Source organism: Eucyclogobius newberryi, unplaced genomic scaffold, assembly GCF_026437365.1.
Source record: "Eucyclogobius newberryi isolate DKJ021-1_F unplaced genomic scaffold, fEucNew1.0.hap1 SCAF_19, whole genome shotgun sequence".
Taxonomy (NCBI): Eukaryota; Metazoa; Chordata; class Actinopteri; order Gobiiformes; family Gobiidae; genus Eucyclogobius; species Eucyclogobius newberryi.
Window position 1 is genome coordinate 25,742,145 of NW_027315823.1, and position 22,865 is coordinate 25,765,009.

Sequence of the window (22,865 nt, forward strand, 5' to 3'; positions counted from 1 at the left end):
AGTGCTTGTGTGTGCGGCAATCACGTAAATTCAAAGTGACCAGACTGAAATGAGAAGTACGGTGCGGCGTTAGGGACAAAAAGGTTACAACAAAACTGCTGTAATAAGATTATTGTCCGAAAACAAATATGACATGAAGGCAAGCAACACTCAATTGAAGGTGCACGTTGTACTCTTCTGATGGAGAGTCCGCCACTGTAAGATGTTGATGCTTTGGCCTTAATATTCCACAATATGGCATTAAACCTAACTGTCTGGCCTTTATTTCTTTGTGTATTTTTATTGCTCAACTTGAAAAACATACGAGTGAGAAGCTTTTAAAAAGCAAAAAAAAGACTAAAAGGAGATGTACACTCCCTGATAAATGTTTTGTGTCAATTATATGACATTTAATCAAGTCAAAGATAGAAAATAGCAGCTATTGTTAAACAAAATTGGGAGGAGTATTTGCTTATCTAAATGACAGAAGATGAGTGGGAACCGATAATGTATTAGTATTCATAACTAGTTCTTCATTTTGGAGGGAATTTACCTGTAAAATTACTATGAAGTTCTTCTTAACCTCTGAAAGTATGAAAAAGTATACAAGAGAGTATACGAAAATGATGTATAAATGTTTATATGTGTAAAACAATACATATTGGCAAGCAATTATTAACATTTTAGAAAGTGGTTTTGAAAAGATATTAGAAAACAACTTGAAACCTGCAACACCTAAGGTTTATTGCCATACCGGGGAACATTCCATATAAAGCAATACCTGCAGTATCTCCACGGAGACAGGCAGATGTCTCACCCTTTATCAGAAAAGTTACATAATGCACCTTTAAAGCCCCTTTTCAAACTTTTTGAGAAACTCATACAGAAAAGAATGAAACTTGAAACTAAGACTTGCCTCTTTACAAGTCAAGTCAAAGCACCTTCTAAATTGTGTGTTTTATAAAATGTAATAATAATTTTGTACGGTGAAATTCTCTTGCATTGAGTTCCTGATTTGAGCGAGTGGTATCTGGCAACATAAAGGGAGTCTTGATGACATCGTGGCAGAGGCTCACAAGCGTTTCATCAAAAGTTACTGCACTGAGTGGCGGACAACTATTGGTCCCGAGTCTAAAAATAACTCTGTGTTTTAATGTGTAATCACACCCCCACCTGCTCCTGATGCAGAGTGACAGTCCGATAATAAAGTTTGAAAAATCTGATCAATCATATGGAGATGTGACATTAACAACACCCGGAGTGTCCCAGCTGTGACTGCATCAAAGTCAGCTCCCACTTTAGACGGCAAACTCCACAGAGGGGGGGCCGCCATTTTGAAGTTTTGTAACAAGCAGCTACTTTTAAATTAAGTTGGCATGCCACACTTGACAGACTACCGCACAGAAATATTCATCATATTGCGGAGCGACTTATGTGTGATATTATTCGTTATTTTCACACTGACAACCGTATTTCACATGTTGATTATTTTCACACTGACAACCGCAAGAGGGCGCTCAAGAATCTGTACTTCCTCTCTGTCCGGAGTTTGGGGAGTTGTTTAGAAGTGACACAGAGGAAGAATTTGGGGTAATACTGATGCTTTGGTAAACTTTGGTAAACATGTTCTTTATGCTATAGTTATCTGAATAACTGTCAATATGTAACGTTTACATAGTAAGTAAGTAGGTAAATTTTATTTATATAGCACCTTTCACAGACAGAGGTCACAAAACTGCTTCACAAAACACAGTATAAAACAATAAAAACACAAAAAACTTACAGTGAACAATACAATATACAGTAAAATCAGTCCGTAAAACAAGTGCATTTAAAAGGCTTGACTAAATAAAAAGGTTTTAAGCTGACCCTTAAAAGCAGTAACTGAGTCCAGTGACCGTAGGGAGAACGGAAGATCGTTCCAGAGTCTGGGGGCAACAGCCTGGAAGGATCTGTCTCCTCTGGTCCGAAAACGGGTGCGAGGAACCAACAACAGTTTCTGGTCCAAGGACCTTAGTGAGCGAGAGGGAGCGTATGGTTTAATCAGATCGCTGATGTACAGAGGGACCTGACCATTTAAAGCTCTAAAAGTTAAAACAAGAATTTTAAACTGTATCCGGTAGGAGACCGGCAGCCAGTGAAGGGCTTTAAGAATGGGTGAAATGTGGGCCCTTCTATTTGTGCGGGTCAAGATCCTCGCTGCAGAGTTCTGGACCAGCTGCAGACGAGAGAGTTCCTTCTTGTTAAAACAGGAAAACAAACTATTACAATAGTCTAAACGTGAAGACACAAATGCATGAATTATAACTTCCAGGTCATTTTGAGACACCATTTTCCTGAGCTTAGAGATTTTCTTCAACTGAAAGAAACAGTTCCTCGTCAACAGCTTGGAGTGGTGCTCTAAAGACATGTCTTTGTCAAAGACAACACCCAAGTTTCTAAGACTTGGTTTAGCAGTCTGGCCTAAAACACCCAAGTACTGGTTTATCCCTGGAATGGCATCATCAGGGGCAATAATCAGAGTTTCTGTTTTGTCAGCATTTAGCTGCAAGGAGTTTTGACTCAGCCATTGTTTTATTTGCACTAAACAACTGACCAATGATTTCAGCTTCTGGATCTCAAAAGGTTTAAAAGAGCAATATAGCTGAATATCGTCAGCGAACAGGTGATAGGACACATCACTAAACTCTTTAATGATCATTCCCAGGGGAATTATATAAAGCAGAAATAAGACGGGACCCAAGACGGAGTCCTGAGGAACTCCACACAACAGATCAGCTGAGTCGGACATTATTTGGTTTGCAGCAACACTAAAGCTCCGACCGGATAAATATGAGGAAAACCAATGAAGAACTGACCCCGATAGTCCTATCAGGTCCCTCAGTCTGTTCAACAGGATATGATGGTCGACAGTGTCAAAGGCTGCAGACAAACAACAGAACTAGAACAGTGCATTTTCCAGAATCAGCAGACATCATAATGTCACTGGACACTTTCAACAATGCGGTTTCCGTAGAATGATGTTTGCGGAAACCAGATTGAAAAGAGTCGTGAATGTTTGACTGATCAAGGAAATCGGACAATTGTTCAGAGACCACTTTCTCTAGGATCTTGGACATGAACGGGAGCTTTGATATGGGTCTGAAACTTTTGGGGTCTGTCGCATCCAAGTTTGTTTTTTTCAGTAAAGGCTCAACTATGGCATGTTTAAATGGACCAGGAAACACACCGGTAGAAAGAGAGAGATTTACCATTTTGGTAACCCAGGGGCCAATAACATCAAACACTTTGAGGAAGAGCCTGCAGGGAAGGGCATCTGATGTACAAGAGGAGGGTTTCATCTTGGTCACCAGAGCTGAGATGTCTTCTAGAGTGACAGGCTTAAAAGAAGACCAGTTTTGGGAAACAGGCTCCACAGAAACAGGTTTATCAGACAAAGGGAGTGGGATTTGGTCTTTGATCATCTTGATCTTATCGATAAAGAACCTGAGGAATTCATTGCTGTCAGCTTTGCAGGAAACAGGAGTCACTGCAGCTGAAGGACAAACAATAGAATTTATAGTGTCAAACAACACTTTGGGGTTTTTCTTGTTGGATGTTATTAGCTGGCGGAAGTAATCAGATCTGGAACTTTCCATCATTTCATTGTAAGATGACACAAGATCTCTGAGGTGTAACCTATGGACCTCAAGACTGGAGGTTTTCCACAGACGCTCAGTTTTCCGACATAGTCTCTTTAGGTTTAGGATACCAGACACTTACGCCAGTTCGTTGTCTGTGCGTCATGAAGGTGTTACGTTAGCATACGTACACGTTTTCAATATTACTTTGAATTGCATTTCAAGATGAAATGTCAGTTCTTGATATTGAATTCTATCAAATAATTTTCCACAAAAAATGCGACTTATACTCCAGTGCGACTTATATATGTTTTTTCTTTATTATGCATTTTTTGGCTGGTGCGACTTATACTCCGGTGTGACTTATAGTCCGGAAAATACGGTAATTATTAGACTTGGATAACTTCCGTTTTAACCTCTATAATAACATTCTTCTTATATTTCATACTTTATTACATTGTGATTTTTTAAACCAGTGTTCTCGCTGGGCTGAGGTTGAAGGATGGCGGTGGGACAAACTGTGCGGGCGCTCGCGAAAAGTACTTTAAAAAGTATTACAGCGCTCATCCGTGCGTGCGAGTGCCGAAGTACTTTTCACTCGCGCCGGTTATCTTAATACTTGGCGGTATCTTTTGAGCACGGCGGTGACCAGCCGAAGCATGGAGGCCCGCCATGCCAAAACCCCTCAGCGAGAACACTGTAAACAAATCGATACTTGAGTAAAAGTACATCAATACTCCCCACAATATTTCCCCATATGTATATTAATGATAAATAATCTAAAAAAAGGTTTTGTTTATATCTGGAACAGTCTTGAACCAATTCAATGTGCTGCGAAAACCAACTGGAGCTGTTATGTTAGAGCTTTTCCTGTGTGAGATTAGACTTACCGTCTATATCTATATATAAGTTACAAGTCCGTTTTTTTTTTTTTTTTAAAGAAATAACACCTACCGTTGAATAAGTGCTTGTTAGATGTAAGTTACACGGTGCGCCTTTGACATTTGCGTTCACATTTGAGTGTTAAGCCTCAGTTATCAGACTTGCGTGGAGCTCCTGCGGTTTAGACACGGAGTGATTGATGGGAGCCGAGCGTCAGCGCAGACAGACTGTTTGATGTTAATAAGACGTGAATCCATATGAAACATGACAGTGAGAGCTGACACATAAACAAGCATATGGCCCCAAGTCTCATTATATCAGACTCATCCATCCATCCATCCATCCATCTTCTGCCGCTTTATCCGGGGCCGGGTTGCGGGGGCAGCAGTCTGAGCAGGGACTCCCAGACTTCCTTCTCCCCAGACACTTCCTCTAACTCCTCCGGGGGGGATCCCGAGGCGTTCCCAGGCCAGCCGAGAGACATAGTCTCTCCAGCGTGTCCTGGGTCTTCCCCGGGGCCTCTTCCCGGTGGGACATGCCTGAAACACCTCCCGAGGGAGGCGCCCAGGAGGCATCCGGAACAGATGCCCGAGCCACCTCAGCTGGCTCCTCTCGACGTGGAGGAGCAGCGGCTCTACTCCGAGCTCCCCCCGTGTGGCCGAGCTCCTCACCTTATCTCTAAGGGAGCGCCCAGCCACACGGCGGAGGAAACTCATTTCGACCGCTTGTATCCGCGTTCTTGTTCTTTCGGTCACTACCCAAAGCTCATGACCATAGGTGAGGGTAGGAACGTAGACCGACCCGTAAATAGAGAGCTTTGCCTTTCGGCTCAGCTCCCTCTTCACCACAACAGTCCGATGCAGCGACTGCATCACTGCAGCCGCTGCACCGATCCGCCTGTCGATCTCACGCTCCATCCTTCCCTCACTCGTGAACAAGACCCCGAGATACTTGAACTCCTCCACTTGAGGCAAGGACTGCCCACCCACCTGAAGAGGGCAAGCCACCTTTTTCCGGTCGAGAACCATGGCCTCGGATTTGGAGGTGCTGATTCTCATCCCAGCCGCTTCACACTCGGCTGCAAACCGTCCCAGTGCATGTTGCAGGTCCGGGTTTGATGGAGCCATCAGGACAACATCGTCTGCAAACAGCAGAGATGAGACCCTGTGGTCCCCAAACCGGACACCCTCCGACCCCTGACTGCGCCTAGAAATTCTGTCCATAAAAATTATGAACAGAACCTGACAAAGGGCAGCCCTGGCGGAGTCCAACATGCACTGGGAACAGGTCTGACTCACTGCCGGCAATGCGAACACAGCTCCTGCTCCGGTCATACAGGGACCGGACAGCCCTGAGCAAAGGGCCCCGGACCCCGTACTCCCGGAGCACCCCCCAAAGGACACCCCGAGGGACACGGTCGAAAGCCTTCTCCAGATCCACAAAGCACATGTGGACTGGTTGGGCAAACTCCCATGAGCCCTCGAGCACCCGATGGAGGGTATAGAGCTGGTCCAGTGTTCCACGACCGGGACGAAAACCACTCTGCTCCTCCTGAATCCGAGGTTCGACTATCGGTCGGATTCTCCTCTCCAGTACCTTGGAATAGACCTTACCTGGGAGGCTGAGGAGTGTGATCCCTCTGTAGTTGGAACACACCCTCCGGTCCCCCTTCTTGAACAGAGGGACCACCACCCCGGTCTGCCAGTCCAGAGGCACGGTCCCCGATCGCCACGCGATGTTGCAGAGACGTGTCAACCAAGACAGTCCTACAACATCCAGATACTTTAGGTACTCAGGGCGGATCTCATCCACCCCCGGAGCCCTGCCACTGAGGAGTTTGCGAACAACCTCAGTGACTTCAGCTTGGGTGATGGATGAGCCAGCCTCCGAGTCCCCGGTCTCCACTTCCTCTTCGGAAGACGTGACTGAGGGATTAAGGAGATCCTCAAAGTATTCCTTCCACCGTCCGACGACATCCCCAGTCGAGGTCAGCAGGCCTCCACCCACACCGTAAACGGTGTTGGTGAGACACTGCTTCCCCCTCCTGAGGCGCCGGACGGTTTGCCAGAATTTCTTTGGTGCCGACCGATAGTCCTCCTCCATGGCCTCTCCGAACTCCTCCCAGGCCCGGGTTTTTGCCTCTGCGACAGCACGAGCCGCGGCTCGCCTGGCCTGCCGATACCCGTCGATGACCTCCGGAGACCTACAAGCCAGAGTGGCCTGATAGGCCTCCTTCTTCAGTCTGACGGCATCCCTTACTTCCGGTGTCCACCACCGGGTTCGGGGGTTGCCGCCACGACAGGTACCGGAGACCTTGCGACCACAACTCCGAGCGGCTGCATCAACAATGGAGGCGGAGAACATGGTCCACTCGGACTCAATGTCCCCAGCCTCCCCCGGGACATGGGAGAAGCTCTCCCGCAGGTGCGAGTTGAATACCCTACTGACAGAGGGCTCCACTAGACGTTCCCAACAGACCCTCACAATGCGCTTGGGTCTGCCAAGTCTGTCCGGCTTCCTCCTCCGCCAGCGGATCCAACTCACCACCAGGTGGTGATCGGTTGACAACTCTGCCCCTCTCTTCACCCGAGTGTCCAAGACACGCGGCCGGAGGTCTGATGACACGACAACAAAGTCGATCATTGACCTCCGGCCTAGGGTGTCCTGGTGCCATGTGAACTGATGGACACCCTTGTGCTTGAACATGGTGTTCGTTATGGACAATCCGTGGCTAGCACAGAAGTCCAATAACTGAACACCGCTCGGGTTCAGATCGGGGAAGCCGTTCTTCCCGATCACCCCTCTCCAGGTGTAACTGTCATTGCCCACGTGGGCGTTGAAGTCCCCCAGTAGAACAACGGAGTCCCCGGTCGGTGCACTGTCCAGTACCCCTCCCAAGGACTCCAAGAAGGCCGGGTACTCTGCACTGCTGTTCGGCCCGTAGGCCGCCACAACAGTGGATAAACATGTTTTCTTCTTCTGTCGAGAGCAGAATGTGGGACAAACGTTCTCCAACTGCAGAAAAACAGACCATTCTCGTCTTAAACATCTGCAAAACGAGAGAATTGTCCTTTTAAAAAGGACCTTCTTAATAAAAATAAACTAAAAAAGAGCGGATTAAAAGAATACAAACTGAAAGTGAAACATCCACCCACTCTGAGGCCTGAGGAGATTGAGATCATCATCATCATCATGCATGTCCCCCACCCGAAGGTGGAGGGACGCGACCCTCTCGTTCACCGGGGTAAACTCCAACACGTGGCGGCTGAGCTGAGGGGCTATCAGCAAGCCCACACCAGCCCACCGCCTCTCCCCGCGGGCAACACCAGAGAAGTGGAGCGTCCAGCCCCTCTCGAGGAGATGGGTTCCAGAGCCCAAACTGTGCGTGGAGGTGAGGCCGACTATATCTAGTCGGTATCGCTCAACCTCCCGCACAAGCTCAGGCTCTTTCCCCCCCAGCGAGGTGACATTCCATGTCCCCAGAGTTAGTCTCTGTGTCTGGAGATCTGGTCGCCGAGGCCCCTGCCGTCGACTGTCGCCCAGATCTCTCTGCACCGAAGACTCAATGCTTCTAAACTAACATTTAATAATGCACTTTAGGAATAAACAACAAATTGATGTCTAATGTATATATTTAGCAAATTTATTATGCTATATGTTTCTACAATTTATAAATGAGGAAGAATTATTATCAGACTGATTAAAAAAAAGATCCAATTACTTATCTTGTGATTCCTGGAGTGTTTAGCCTGGTTTATTGACGTAGCAATTACTGCCCAAATTAGCATCGAAGCAACATTCAAGAAATTAACTACACCAAAAATATGGCAGGCATCAAAGGTTTGACCATGTTTCTTTTTTAATACTTCATCAAGTACCACAACTTAAACATACATTTGTGAACTTTACAAAGTGGAGCTGCGAGTTGGATATTGACAGTTGTTACGCATTGCTAGATATATTGAACGTAAAAAACAAAAAAAATTCTGCTACCTCATTAAAATAGAATGTTTGTACCAGTGCCAGGCTGTGCGTGCATCTATTCTAAACACGTCAGTTCTGGACGGGTCGATACACTCCTCCTTTACGCTGCCACAGCTGCCCAGAGGCCTAAAGACAGAAACATGGCTGCCATTATTACACTATTGCATTATTAATCCGATAATATTGGCAACAAATGCATTAGGGATGGGTCACAGATTTTTTATTTAATATTTCTTTCTAAATAGACTAATTAATGAGTAAAAATGTAGACATTATGTCTGTATGTTTACATAATCATGCAACAAATTAATTTATATCCCAGAAAATACATTTACCAATTATTTTTTTATTATTATTTTTTTTAATTGTGGGCCTTGATATGAATTAAAAAAATATTAAAAAAAACGGTATCAGTAAATATCAACTATATTTGCAATCGGCAATTGGCAACAGCAACAGGCCAAATGTCAGTTATCGATATTGGCTCAAAAAACTGGAACTGAACCCTGAACTAAGCCTGGACTATAACCGGACTAAACAAGGACTCCAACAGGACCAAACCAAGTCTTCATCAGGACTAAATGTGACGAGTGTGAACGTACTCTTATGCAAAGTGTTCCAGAAATATTGATGTGCTTCGGACTGAATTCATCCCCATTCGCTCTCAGTGGCTGCGTGGCCTTTTCTGACCTTTCTGATTGGACTCGGCCACTAGCTAAAAGTTTGCAGCCCCGCGGACATGCATCTGTGCTCTGCTATCCTTTTATCTAATCACATCTAGTTTGAACATTGGATGGCAAAAAGCATCCTCTAATTTCCAAATTACATGCTTTACAACTATAATTGTTACTCAAAATCAAGCCACTTTTGAAAAACAATACAAACACGCTTTATATTCAGCCTGAAGCCTCACCATTGGCTACATTTCCTTTGCCCTCAAGCAAACAAATGTCACATCATCTGTCCATTAAATCTATGTAAATGTCAAATTTATTGTTGTCCCAGACATGATACAATGTGCAAAGGTCTGTGGTTAGTCAACTCCCATGACACTGACTCATTTACATTCAGGATGCCATTGAAAAACGGGGCGAGTGGGTGAAAACATCTGGCCAATCGATGGTCAGACAAGGCAAATATCAGCATGAGCCGAGGGGCCCGCAGTTTAAAGTTTGGGGAAAGACACAATTCATTCAGCATTGACAGGAGGAGCATGCTGTCATGGGCTCTGAAAAGGGCTCCTCACATGGGACAGTCCGTCAGGTATACAGCACACGTAACCGCTTCTGCCAACTGGACTGCACAATGTACTGCAACTGCAAAAATCCTCAGACCGTCCACTGGAGATAAATATTGATTGAGATGAATATTATTTTACGGGTGAGGAATCAAAACAAAAAAGACCTGTAGACAAGGCAAGGCAAGTGTATTTGTACATAACAGATAGCTGAAAAAACTGGTATTTGCCTCCTATCTGGGAATGTGACATCATCTGATCTGAAAACCCCCAACTACTGGTGACGGCAGATGCCAAAATTGACTGAATTTTAGAATATCTTTATATACTCTAGGCCAGTCAGAAATTGTAAAACAGTGAAAGACGGTGAATTAATGACGACTTTTCTCTTGCCAAACAAACAAAAATCAACAAATACTTCAACAAATGTGACGTCCCCCAGAGCTCGTATCAGCCAGAGCTTTTTATCTATCAATGAGATGTATTTTAAGTATAAAAATGGTCGATTGACAATGAAATTACAGAGTTCAGGGGTTGTTGCAGGCTTTTCCCCCACACTTTCTGGAGCTAGGAGATATTTTGTATGTAAAATATTGATGCTGAACACTGAATTTTCCCACATTCTGATTAAAGTTCTGAAATGCCAGGGCTTGACATCACTGGGGGATCCTCACATCCCTCCGATCTGAAATCCGAGAAACCGCAGCTGTGTTCAAAAACTACACTGGCTTCATATAAACACCAAAGAGCACCGATGGGCTTTAAGTGTGCAGAGCAAATGTACAGAACACTGGAAACAGCTGTGAATGCAAAATCAATGTTTTTACTGAAAAGTGTAAACACAGCTACAGGATTTAAAACCTCTTGTGGTTTGAGACAGGAACGCTATTCTCCAATGTTCCTTCCTCAGCTGTTGATTTTGTGCACAAGACAGAATACAACATGCTTGAAAAGGATGTTGATCATTGCTGCTGTACAAAACAAGACAAAACACATTAGCTGTATTGATACTATTGGGTTGCTTTGCTTTGCCTTCCAAAGATGTTTTTTCATGGGCGATGCAGATATTTTTTGGCCTGAAATGTAGGGCAAATTTTGATAAATTTACCCCCAAAAAATATATGATTTGAAATGACTATAAACTTAATGCTATCGCTATATTTACAAGCCTGTTTTACAACTAACTCATAAGGCATCATTGTAGATGGGTTTTGTGCAATGCCATCATCACATTGAAGTGTTAAAATTAAGCTTCATGTTTCGTTCAGCCCAAACCAAAGAATGGCCTTTGCTTGAGATGTAAATATCTACTAGATCTCTAATAGAAGGAGGGATTCAATGCTGGAAGTATTTGTAGTACTTTGTTGGCTACATTGGTTTGGTGTGCCTCACATGTTTGACACTGAATTTGACAAACAAATCTGTTATTATGACCTGTATGATGAGTTTGAGCCATCAAATGTATCTGGCAAATCTAACTAAACCTCTCACAGATGCTTTGCCCTCTGAAAAAAGAGAAACAGAGTCAAATTAAGCTCTTTTGTACATTGTCGCAGTAATGAGCTTTTTTTAAAAAACTTTATATAGGTTGTTTTATCATTGCTCATTGTTTTATGCTGCACTGAATCACCAAAGCAATGTCCTATGTTTGAATGAATTATGTTCATTGACAATGGCAATAAACCTTTTCTGATTCTGATAAAGCGAGGGATATTCTTTTACTTCTACTTCAGCTGCACTACTTCGTGACATACATTTACAACTAACCCTGTGTGTGTCTTGTATTTGCATAAAGACAGCTTTCCTCTCCATGCACTTGCCATCTGACTGGCTGATTAGCTTTTGGTGTTAATTAGCAGTTGAACAGGTGTATCTGTACTAGACCACGTAAATCTCAAAATAACATCTGTACAACATTTCCATACCTAGCCCAACATAAATAAAGTAGAGCTAAAAGTCTGTGCGTTTGGTGCTGGAGGAGCTTGCTGGCCTGTTCCCCGCTCAGACGTGACCTCTCTGGGGCCCGAGTGCCGCTGGAGAAGAGCCAGAACTAAAGCAGGTCCAGGCAGATGGCAGAGGCAGCAGACAGTCACCGAGGCCCGCGTCTCCTCCAGCTCTGGGCGGGGAAACCTGTGGAGCTAACACCTGCTCCGGAGCGCTGCATAATTAAAATAAATCCACTATCGCCGTTTATCACACCGACTCCCCTTTCCCAGAATCCCCTGAGCTCTGTGCTGGCTCAGATCATTCACCGTGAAGTGCTGAAGGACCGCGCTCGCTGGTCTCACGGTTTTATTAATTGGCTTGCTGATGAAAAATGGTCAAAACATCTGCAGAACTATTTCTCAGATGTTTACCTCCTGAACTGAATAGGATTTTGTATTGCAGTTTTCAATACATTTGCCTAAATTAATAATATATGTACGCGCTTACAAAATAGTAGTATTTATTTGCCTTTCCATCAGATGTACAGCAGGTCTATGACGAGACAAAACCAGGTCTAATGCAGGATGAAACTACACTACGTGACTGTTCAGATGCTCGTCTCCATGGAGATGTTGTTGCATTGCCTGGAAAGTTCCACAGTCAGACACTCACAGGAGGAAAGCAGGTTTTTCCAAGGTATTTCTGAGCCATAAAAACAACTGTTGTGACATAATTGCAAGACAGATTCATTTGAGTCATGTTTTTGTATCCCAGGTAAATACATTGGGTTACTATTTTTACAAAAGTGGAAAGATAATGTGAACTAAAATACGTATCTGCCAATATCGGTTATTGGCCAAAACGGTAACACATATATATCAGATTATTTACGATACACATTCTGGGGGTAAAAGCTTGTAAAAAGTAGTTAGGACAAACTCAAAGAAGGCTAAGAGGAGATTCAAATCATGCAGTTAATTAAGAATATAGTGGGGCAGGACTCAACCAGTACCAGTTGATGCCACAGCTTGAGAAGCATAAGTTGTATTTTAGTTGACTGGGCAGAGAAAAGGACAAAACACATATCAGAATGGTGCTTCAACGAGTTTTAAAAAAACACCGGTAGCTTGAAAACAGTGATCTATTTCAAGTGAATCCATCGTCATGCACTGTATACAGTAACATTGAGTCACCACTTTCTATTCCAAAAAACAAAGACAAAGATAGTTTCTTTTTTCACAAATGGAGAAGGTTTGGCATGATGTCCGGTGTTCGCACGCCTCTGCACAGCTTTGCATGGCTTCAGTAAGGGCGTATCAAACACTAGGACAAACTACTCATTGTGAGCTACAAAAACAACCAGAATATTACCAACAAAAGGCAAATGTGGAAAACAGATTCAACCATGTCCGGCGTGTGTTGTGTTTGATGAATAGCTTTTGTGATTCTTTACAAAAAACAAAAAAACAGAACCAGATGATTTTTAAGATGTGATCAAATAACTTTGTCGTCAATCAAAATGAAGATGTTTAGAACGAAAATAATGCATGAAAAAAATCCAAACAAGAGCAAAGATGAAATTTTCCAATGGTCAAAAATACTACACCCAATTTTCTTCTCTTTTCTTACAATTTCCACGCAAGACGAGCTAAACGGTATCGAGTCAAACCACGCAGCGTTACCTTGATGTATCGTGTCAGTTGAGGGTAGACTCTTCTGACTCCGAGGACGATGGAGAGGCTCGTTCGATGAGGGAAGGACGCAGCGACCGCGTGTGTAACTTCCGGAAAGGAGAAGACGCTGAATCCAGATGTTTTATATTTCTGCAGAAGGTCCTCCGGGGTTTTGTCCTCTCCTTCACTCACGATACTCCCGACAGCACAGCGACGATCGGGCCCCGGCACCTGCACCACACGTGGAGACGATTGGGACGAGGGATAATAGGTATTGATTTACAAAGCTGCAGGTTAATTGTCTAGACATGTGGGCATTCAGCATGGCAGAAAAGTTAGTGCTATGTCTGAATAGGTTTTTTCTGTCATTTTATAATAACAATGCCTCCCCTTTTGAAAACGCAATAATCAATGTAACACCAAGGTCCTCCATATGACAGAAATGTACTGTTTGTAAAAGGAACAACTTTGAAAAAGGCTGATTTGAGTCATGACATTTTCAAAAATATGTTTAAATGTTTTTTTGTTTTTTAAATTTAATGACACGTAAAAACAAAGAGTGAAAGAGAAACACGACCAGAGTGAGAGAGCAGTCACAAATGAATACAGCAGATATGAACAACACATTTAAATATATATATAAAAACAATCCTGGCCAAGAACCCCCCCAAAAAACATCCCATTTAGTCCAAAGTCTGTCAAATTTATCCATTTTCAAATTAAGTCCGAATTAATATTTTTTTTCCATTTTACGAATGTCCAATACTATGTCAGTCCAGTCCTTGTTTGTCGGTGCATTTTGTGTTGTCCTTTGTTGCCGCTGCCAGGAGGATGCTCCAGAGGTAACAGGAAAATCCCCAAACACATGATAGTGATTTTCCTCCTGCTGCCACATCCTCTCCAACAGTCTGCATTTGCCTGTGAGTAATGGGCACTTTGACATGGGGTTATAAAGAAACGAGACACACTTTTCCAACAGAATTCCCTCCAAACATGTGATTTTGTGGTTGTCCAAGATTTGAGTAATGATTTTACATAGAAAATCTTATTTGATTCAACTGTTCATTTTGACAGTTTAACTAATACATTAAGACATGAACATATTTGTTTTAACTGAAATTGTTAGTCTAAAAGTATATACAATTATTGCAATACTATCAATATCACCAGCGCCAAACACTCACCACATTCATGAGGCAAAGTGGACAAGTCTTTCCCAAAGACATGAGACGGCCCTGCTCAGGGCTGGGATTAAACCACTGTTTGTCAAACTGGATCTCAAGTGACAAACTAAGAAGTTTGTTTGCTTTGCAAGAGCCCTCAAAATCTATTATCTTTCAGGTAACCCTTTAAAATATTAGTAAACCATTTATTAAGCATTAAAAAGCACTATAGTTATTTGTTTATAAGCTCTTTGAAGGCATTTAATAGTTTTTATCATGATTGAAAACTGATTAATAAGCAGCTTGGACTTACATTTTGACATTTTCTACAAAAGCTAGTAAATAAACAATGATGTGTGCTTTCAAAAAAATAACTAGAGCTTATCAACGCCTCATACATAGTTTACTAAGGAAGCTTATTTTAAAGCATTGCCAAAATGTACATTATAAAAAAGTAATAATTACTAATGCATAGACATTAAAAGTATAAATAAAAACCCTGTTCACTTTTTTCCACAACAGATTTAAAAACTAAATATGATGTTCAAGAAAGTAAATTAGTAACACTTTCTTTGTATTTGTAACAGAACTTGAAATGTTTGACAAGTAGACAATAATTATCAGCAAAAAACTGCCTTCGCGGTGTCTCATGCTGTCCGGCTGCTTCTGTAGTTTGCAATAACATTTAACCTTCACTAACTTCACATCAACACTGGCCACTTTCACTTCTCATTAGCAGTACCCCACTCCACATTTTAAATATGAATATAGCAGGTTTTGAATGTCTACTATATTTTCTCAGTTTAAGAGGAAATCTGCTCATTAATTGTGCCTCTAATTGGCGCATTTGGCAGCACAGCCATTATTCCTGCTTCCTCCATCCTGAACAGCCCAGTGCCCATTAAAACTGGGAATGGGAAGACACTCCTTTACAAATGAATACTTCAGGGACATTGGAGGCACTGTCCCCACTGTGCTGCGCCGAGCACCGAGCTTTCGTCAAGTAATAGATGAGACGGAGTAGCCCAATTTGTTCCCTAAACCATCAATGTGCGCTTCAAAAACAGCCAGCGTGCCCAAGAGTTTGACTATTTTTTTTAAATATGTTTCGAGCTTGAGTAAATTGTGCTTGCGAGGTTAAAAAAGGGCTGAGAAAGTGTTATGAACAATCTGTTTGCGCAATAAAGCTTACATTAAAGGAGACATATATATACTTATTCTTCTCCAGGTCAATAGCATGAGCAGAGCATCATTTAACATTTTGTTCATTGTAAGCCGCAATAGTCATCTAAAACTGCTTCGTAATAGAAACACGACCATAACTTCTTGTTCAAAACTGCACAACTGCTAAGCCCCGCCTCTTCTTAGCGACATGTCATCGTAACAAGCAGCGGATTGTCATTTACATGTTTTTATTTTGGAAAAGTGGCAAAGTGACGCTTCAGTCTACATGTGTCACTCGGACTCTCAATTTTTCACAGGGATCGACTAAATCAACTAAAGGCATTCTTGGTCGACTAAAGTGTGGAATAACGTGGAATAACCAAATACTCTCAAAACAGCCTATATTTGACCCAAAGTGCACTGACAAGACAGGGAACGTAAAAAGTGAATCATTTGTCAAGACACTAAAGACACCATAGACCAGGCATGTCCAAACTAGGGCCCAGGGGCCAAATGCGGCCCTCAGACCAATTTTTGTCAACCCTCAAAACAAAACTAGTACTTTTTACTGTCAAATTGTGAAAATCCAAGCATATTGATGTCATACCAACCTAATATTAATGTTCTAAGTCTAATTAAAGGTGTGGAGGCTCTTCGCAATTACGTCAAATGCAAAATTCCAAATGATTCACTTTGTCATTCAACAAATTCGACATTGTCAAGGTGTTTGTGGCCCTCTGTCCCGTTTAAGTTTCAAAATGTGGCCCTTGGTGAAAAAAGTTTGGACACCCCTACCATAGACCAACTAACCGACCAAGCAACTAAGGGACAACAGCCCTGGATGTGGGCGGGGATAGGGGGTAGGGGAAAACACGTATTTTCTGAGCACTCAAGCCTCAGTCGCAAAACAATACGGGACTAACTCAAAAAAGCAGGAATCAATCCAACATACAACTTTGAGTGAGATAATGAAGAGGAAACACCGCACAGTAATTAAATTTCCCATGTTATGTCCCCTTTAAAGATGCACTTTTCTGCTGGAGGGTCCGACACCTGCTTGTCTCCATGGATATGTTATTGAATGTTCCACAATAATGGTATTAAACTTGGCTAAGTTACCGGTCAAATCTGTGGAAAGGCAAGCCTCAAGAATGCATGTTTTTAACGTTTATTGACAGTAAAGTAAAATATAAAAATGTTTAATTCCATTCTGCGGGGCATTCCGTTCAAAGCAAAAACATCTCCATGGAGACGAGCAGCTCACTCTCGCTTTCTCTCTCTCCTTCTATTATTCTTTTCTTTCTTTTTTACCGTATAGCGTAACACATACTTTGAAGACGTAAAACTACAGTAGGTGGCGGTAAATGCACCTGCCATTAAAAGTAACACAACAACAACAACAACAACAAGAACAACAACAACAGGAACCAGATCCCCAGCGAGAAAAGTTAAGCAGAGCACCTTTAATTAAACAGAAAAGCTGCATGATCTTATTGTGAGGGTCTTTGTACATTTGGGACACAGTTTTGACACATGGGGATATCTTGATATGTTCTTTTGGCCACTCTCAGCAGGATGTCAACGCCTGTTATGGATTTATTAATCATCACAGCATCCATGCAGGGAGCGCAGAACAAAGCAGCAGCCCAAAAGCATCGCCGCGTCTCCACTATCTGCCCGCCATCTTTGTTTTGCTTTCCTCCGCGCTCTTCAAGGCACCGCTGCACCGCCGTTTGAAGTTCCCCCCGCGGCTCACGGCAAGAAGAGCCCAATAAAAATCCTATCACGTAGTTCTGTCGGGAAAACGGCGGTGAAGAGGGTTAAATTGCCTCTCCAAGTTAAACAGTAGACTCAGTAGCCATAACATAGGACCACTGACGGTTGAATAACGGCGCTTCGGTTACACTTTGGTGGGACGTACATGAGGAACGTTGGCAGGCTTGTTTTTTTTATAATGATCGTTGACTTGTTGACCAGGTTAAGCATCGCCAAAATAACAGCATTGCTTCCTTGCGGTCGTCGTCAGCTCTGTCGAAAGTGAGAAAGAAGGTAATTGGAAGCGGCTTGTTGCCTAATTTTAAGGCCAAATAATCAAAGAAGTAGTCATTTACAGAGCCAGAAAAATGGAAAGCTGACCAGTAAAGCCACGGGTGGGTGCTGTTTACTGTGAGTAATAAGTTTGTCCAGTTCCTGTGGCACTTCACTCGACAATCTCAGGTTTCAATCACTGAGTTGTTTACGGTTATGGCTCCAGCAGGTCATTTCACACCGGGGAAATAAGACTTCTAATCAAAGACCAAACTCACCTGAGCCTCTTCAACGCGGAGAAAACTCAAATTTTCTTTCAAAATACATGCGTTCTGTTCAAAACGTTTGTGAAAATGATTCTGGATAAACAGTTTTCAGCACATTTATCAAAGACGATTGCCCTGTTAAGGTCTGTGACATTGGTGGTGCAGTTCAGAGACTAATACGAAGAATATCTGCTTATCGTGCCTGTAACGATACCGATACTATTCAAACATCGGCACGGAAACAGCTCCACAATATCAGTCGAGCCGATATCCTGGTGGTGTCTATAAATGGATGCGATAAGACAATATAGTTGCCTTTATTAGCCTTGGAATCTCATTGTGTTGGAGCATTTATTCTTACAAAGCTGATCTGCAGATAGTTGAAGGACATCTTTACTCTTTGGCTTTTTAAATGTGTGTTTATTGTCCGATTGTTTTACATCGTCTTGTTTTAGTCTCTGCAGTGGTGTCCGTTGATATCGAGTAGATACCTAAAGCTAGTATCTATCATTATTGGATCTAAAAAAGCAGAATCAGATAAGAATTGTGAAAAAGTCCTTTCGATACGTACTCCAAAAAGTTACTCTAAATGTAAAGTGTTTTTTGTTGTTTATCAGACTTTACATATTATTAAGGGCTAAGTTATTTAGTCCTAAATCAAGCACATTTTAGTCCTAATGTTGACTTGGTTTGGTCCTGCTCTAGTCCTTGTTTAGTCCTGATCTAGTTCAGGTTTAGTTTCATCTTTAGTGCTAATTTCGATGTGTTGAAGTGAACGCTAAGAAAGTCTGATTCCATAAAGCTGGTCACCCACTAAAGAAATGGTGATTTATTCTTCGAAGTACTGTAAACTAAGGATGTCACCGTTTGTCATGGTGTAAATAGTTGTGAATATCTGTCAAATTAGGGCTGCAACTAATGATTATTTTGGAAATCGATTAGTCTAGCGATTATGCTTTCTATTGATTGATAAGTTTAGAAATCAACAAGGCAGTGAAAATGACTTTTTACCTGGATAAGGCTGAACTTAATCCATTTTTTTGTTGATTTTCTGCTCTCTCTGAGTAATAAAACCTCTTCTCTCAGCTCATGGCTCATGTTTTGGAATCTGTGTATGGACCAGTTAACCATTATTAAATGACTTAATTAGTTGACAGCTATTTCTATAACCGATTAATTGCTATTAATCGATTAAATTGCAGCAGCCCTATGCAAAATTGTGATGTTTTCCCCCAGCACTAACATTTTATATCACGAAAACTCTAGAAACAACTGAAGACGCAATGTTTTATCCATCAGCAACGTTACGGTCTGCAATAATATGTGTATTCTTCAGAGATAGTATAAACAGGAGAAAATACCTAACGCCACAGCCCTCGTTGGAGAGAAAACGAAAACATTGCCTCTCTAGAGTTGTTGACTTGTCAGCACGTTGCATATGGAGGTAAACTGTGACCCTGCTGCTGCTGCTGCTGCCGCATGGGGCTGTAACAGGAGGAGAACGGACCAAAAAGACAAACACGGGGCCAAACTCCAGCCCACCAACGATTATCTGAGCTGAAGCCACTGTGAGAAGAAGAGAGAGGGGCTCAACGGGTCAGAGAAGCCCCTCGCTTTGAAACCACACGCAGACATTTGGAGAATTCGCTCTTTGAGAAAAACAAAGAAGGAGAAAGCGAGCGCACCAGACCAGTATCCATGGCAACCAACTCAGGACCAAGTCAAGTCCTCCTTTTTTGTTTCTGCAGAGGAAGTGGTTACGGGGGGCGGGGGGGGGGGGGTAAAAGTGGAGAAGACGTGAACATATAGTTAGGACAACTAATCTTCACAAAAAGTGTAATCCATCAACTGTTGCCTTTAACTCCAGCGGTGAAATGAAAAGAAAGTATTCACGACTAAAACTTTACATTATATTGTCTTAGTCGACCAATTTTGTATTTGTCGACGAATTATATTTGGATGATTATGAGGATTTAAATGCAGAACAGCAGAAAGGAAAAGGCACAAAGTGAGTAGGCTGAAGTTTTGGGCGTGAATTAACAGTTTAATCTGCCTTTTCACTTTGAAGATGTTATTTACTAGAACCGCTTGCTCTAGTCTAGTCATTTTTGCGCGAGATCCTAATAATTTTGAACTGTTGATACTTGTAGTCAATCGATTGATGCACTGGGAATATCTTTTGTCAACCAAGGATTCTGACTACCTAGAAATCTACCCTAGAAATCAGGAAAACATGTTCTTACAGCTTTAAGATTACGATTTTGATTCGATCCCCATTCATGTGCACTTCCCTGTGACACCTCCAGGAGCTTTTGTCTGCTTCTCCGAGAGTTCACGCTTCACTTTCATTCATTCCATCTACTACCTGTCACTCACTCGGGAGAAGTGGATGGGGGAAACGTTTGAACAAAAGCATGGACTGACTAAATAATCACAATGTGCCAACTTCACCCAAAACAGTATAACGTCACAGGAATTAGATCAGATTAAAAAATGTTCCACATAATTGCCCAGCGTAAATGCACTGTAGACTTCAAGCAAAATAAATGTATTTTCACAAGCGCTTCCCACAACTAATGGAGAGTGCTTTGAACAGCGTCAGCTTCTGTATGCTCTCTATGGGAACTCTTAACCCTGGCAACTCAAAGGCATCCCGACGCCTGGACAGTAATGAGCTGAGATCATTACACCAATTACTTTAACTTACATCACACTTGGCTGTGACTGCGCACTGGGCTAAAACCGACCGTGGGTCTAATTGCAGACGGAGGGAAGATGAGTGAAACAAAGGGGTTTGGATGTGAAGTTGGGAAATGTCCAATGCTAAATGTTGATGGACTCAATCAGATCAATGGTGGTTAAATCAATGCCAGGATTCGAGTTTAAATCCCTGCTTAGTCACAGCTGATGTTAGACCTGTCATAAATGAACACTATATCAATCAACGTATTGTTCAATCTGTGAAGTTGTTAAATATTTATGCATATGCATCTAGTGTTTGCATTCAGCAAAACGCGAAGACTGCAAGTGCCATAATTTCCCACACAAACAACAAAACATCCCGTTATTCTGCATGAAAGCGGCCAATACTGTAGTTCAGATCTGAAAGAAACATATTCAGAAATACATGTGATTATCTATAGTTTGTCTGCCTCTGTCTTGCCTCTTTCCTAAGTCAATTCTCCTGGATGCGTTTAAAAAGTAAACTTTGAACCGAATCCTATCATTAAAGGCAAATCTAGTCGCAATCGCAATATTTGCCAGAAAAATTGCAATTGCATATTTGTTCCCAAATTGTGCAGCCCTAGTGGGGATCCATAACAAATCCATAACTCCATAACATAGACATGTACTGACTCACTACATGTGTTGAAAAGTTGACTAGGATTTAGGGCTGCAACAAGTTAATCGATTAATGACAACTAATCGAACCTTGAAATAATTGTAAAACTAATTTAGTCATTGTTAGCAGGTCCAAACATAGGGTTCCAAAACATGTTGATATGAGAAAAGACTTGTATAACTCAAAGTGAGCCAAATCCTAGTAGAACACATTTAAAAGTAGTCAAGAATAATGTACTTTTGAAAAAGAGATTTTTCGACAACTAGCCGTCACTTTCAATCTAAAGTTACTGGGCTGAGAGGTTAGAAATGTATAAACCCAGTGCCTTCAGATTAAAAATGACTCCTGGATGGTAGGCTAAACGTCTCTATTTCAAAAACATATTGTCTAGACGAATGAGGGATTATTTACACTAACTTGTTTACTATGGCCATGTTTCAGGTTACAGTATCAGAGGCATGAAATGGTCTTCAATATTATTGTTTTTGTAATATTTCAGTTACAATTTTAAATTTTCTTCCAGGTTTCACACACTCTGATGCTGAGTTTATTTATGCTATTATCTTTTTGTATATTTAATAGAGTAGACTGAAACACTCAATGGAAAGAATTGTATTTTCAAGAATCAGATGTCAATTATGTTTAAGAATGCTTTTTACCAGTTTTAGCAAACATTGATTTAACTAATGCAAGACTATAAGATATTATAAGATAAAAGATTATAAGATAAAAAAAAGATATATCTTCTGGGATAGAAATATAATAGCTTCTTGATTCATTATTTTCATGACAACTCTTTCAAGCCACGGAAGTCAAAACAGTGTCATTACTGCCATCTAGTGGCACACGGGTCTGAATCATCACAACGTTCAAATTGAAAGCATAAATTCATTTTTTAGTGTTGATTGTGTTTACCTTTTCCGGATCGTCATAAAACACTCCAATACATGGCAGCTTTGGTCCAATACTGCGGGACTCCTTAAAAACATGTCCGCAGTTCTTGTACGAGCCTTGAATGAACTTGTAGGCAAAGGTGATCTTCTTTATTGGAGGAGACCCAGTTAATACTACGACTTCTGAGAGCAGTACCGAGTAAATACAAAAACTAGCTATTATAAAAACACTACATACAAAGCCAGTGGCGCACAGATAAAGCCAGTCTGGCATTGTAAGCCACTACTATTTCCTACCTCGTTGATTTTTGAACACCGTGCACTTTTATTTCGATGCATTTGATTATTTGATGGTTTCGGTGATTAATTACAATGCCAAAATGATAGTATTGAGCCAAACTATGTTAAATGAATGCATATTAAGCGTGAACAGAAAAGTAGTTAAGAGTTTATTAGAAAGAACTTCCTGGATTGTACCATTTTAGCCGGGCAATGTGGTGGCTGACGCCAATGGCATACATAGAATGCTAGAGGGCCTGCGCCAGCGTAACCAATAGCAACTGAGATGCAGGTCCCGTAGCCATGTTCTGACTGTGAAAGTTTACTCAAATAATACTCCTAGGTTTCAGGATGATGATAAATTATATCGATTTCCAATTTCAAACAAAAGGTCACACATTTTGAATTGAATACTACACGTTTCTCTT

At 41.9% G+C, this 22,865-nt stretch overlaps 1 protein-coding gene across 1 annotated transcript in view; it reads right to left on the bottom strand.

Moving 5' to 3' along the window:
• The window catches only part of tex264b (testis expressed 264, ER-phagy receptor b), a 43,311-nt gene extending 20,723 nt beyond the window's left edge, over positions 1–22,588 (bottom strand). Inside the window, exons 1-2 of the mRNA XM_072452463.1 lie at positions 22,181–22,588; positions 13,311–13,532 (exon numbers count right to left, since the gene is read on the bottom strand). Coding sequence (XP_072308564.1) covers positions 13,311–13,532; positions 22,181–22,432 — 474 coding nt within the window. The 5' untranslated portion in view covers positions 22,433–22,588. The remainder of the gene's footprint in view (positions 1–13,310; positions 13,533–22,180) is intronic.
• Between the last annotated feature and the right edge of the window lie 277 nt (positions 22,589–22,865).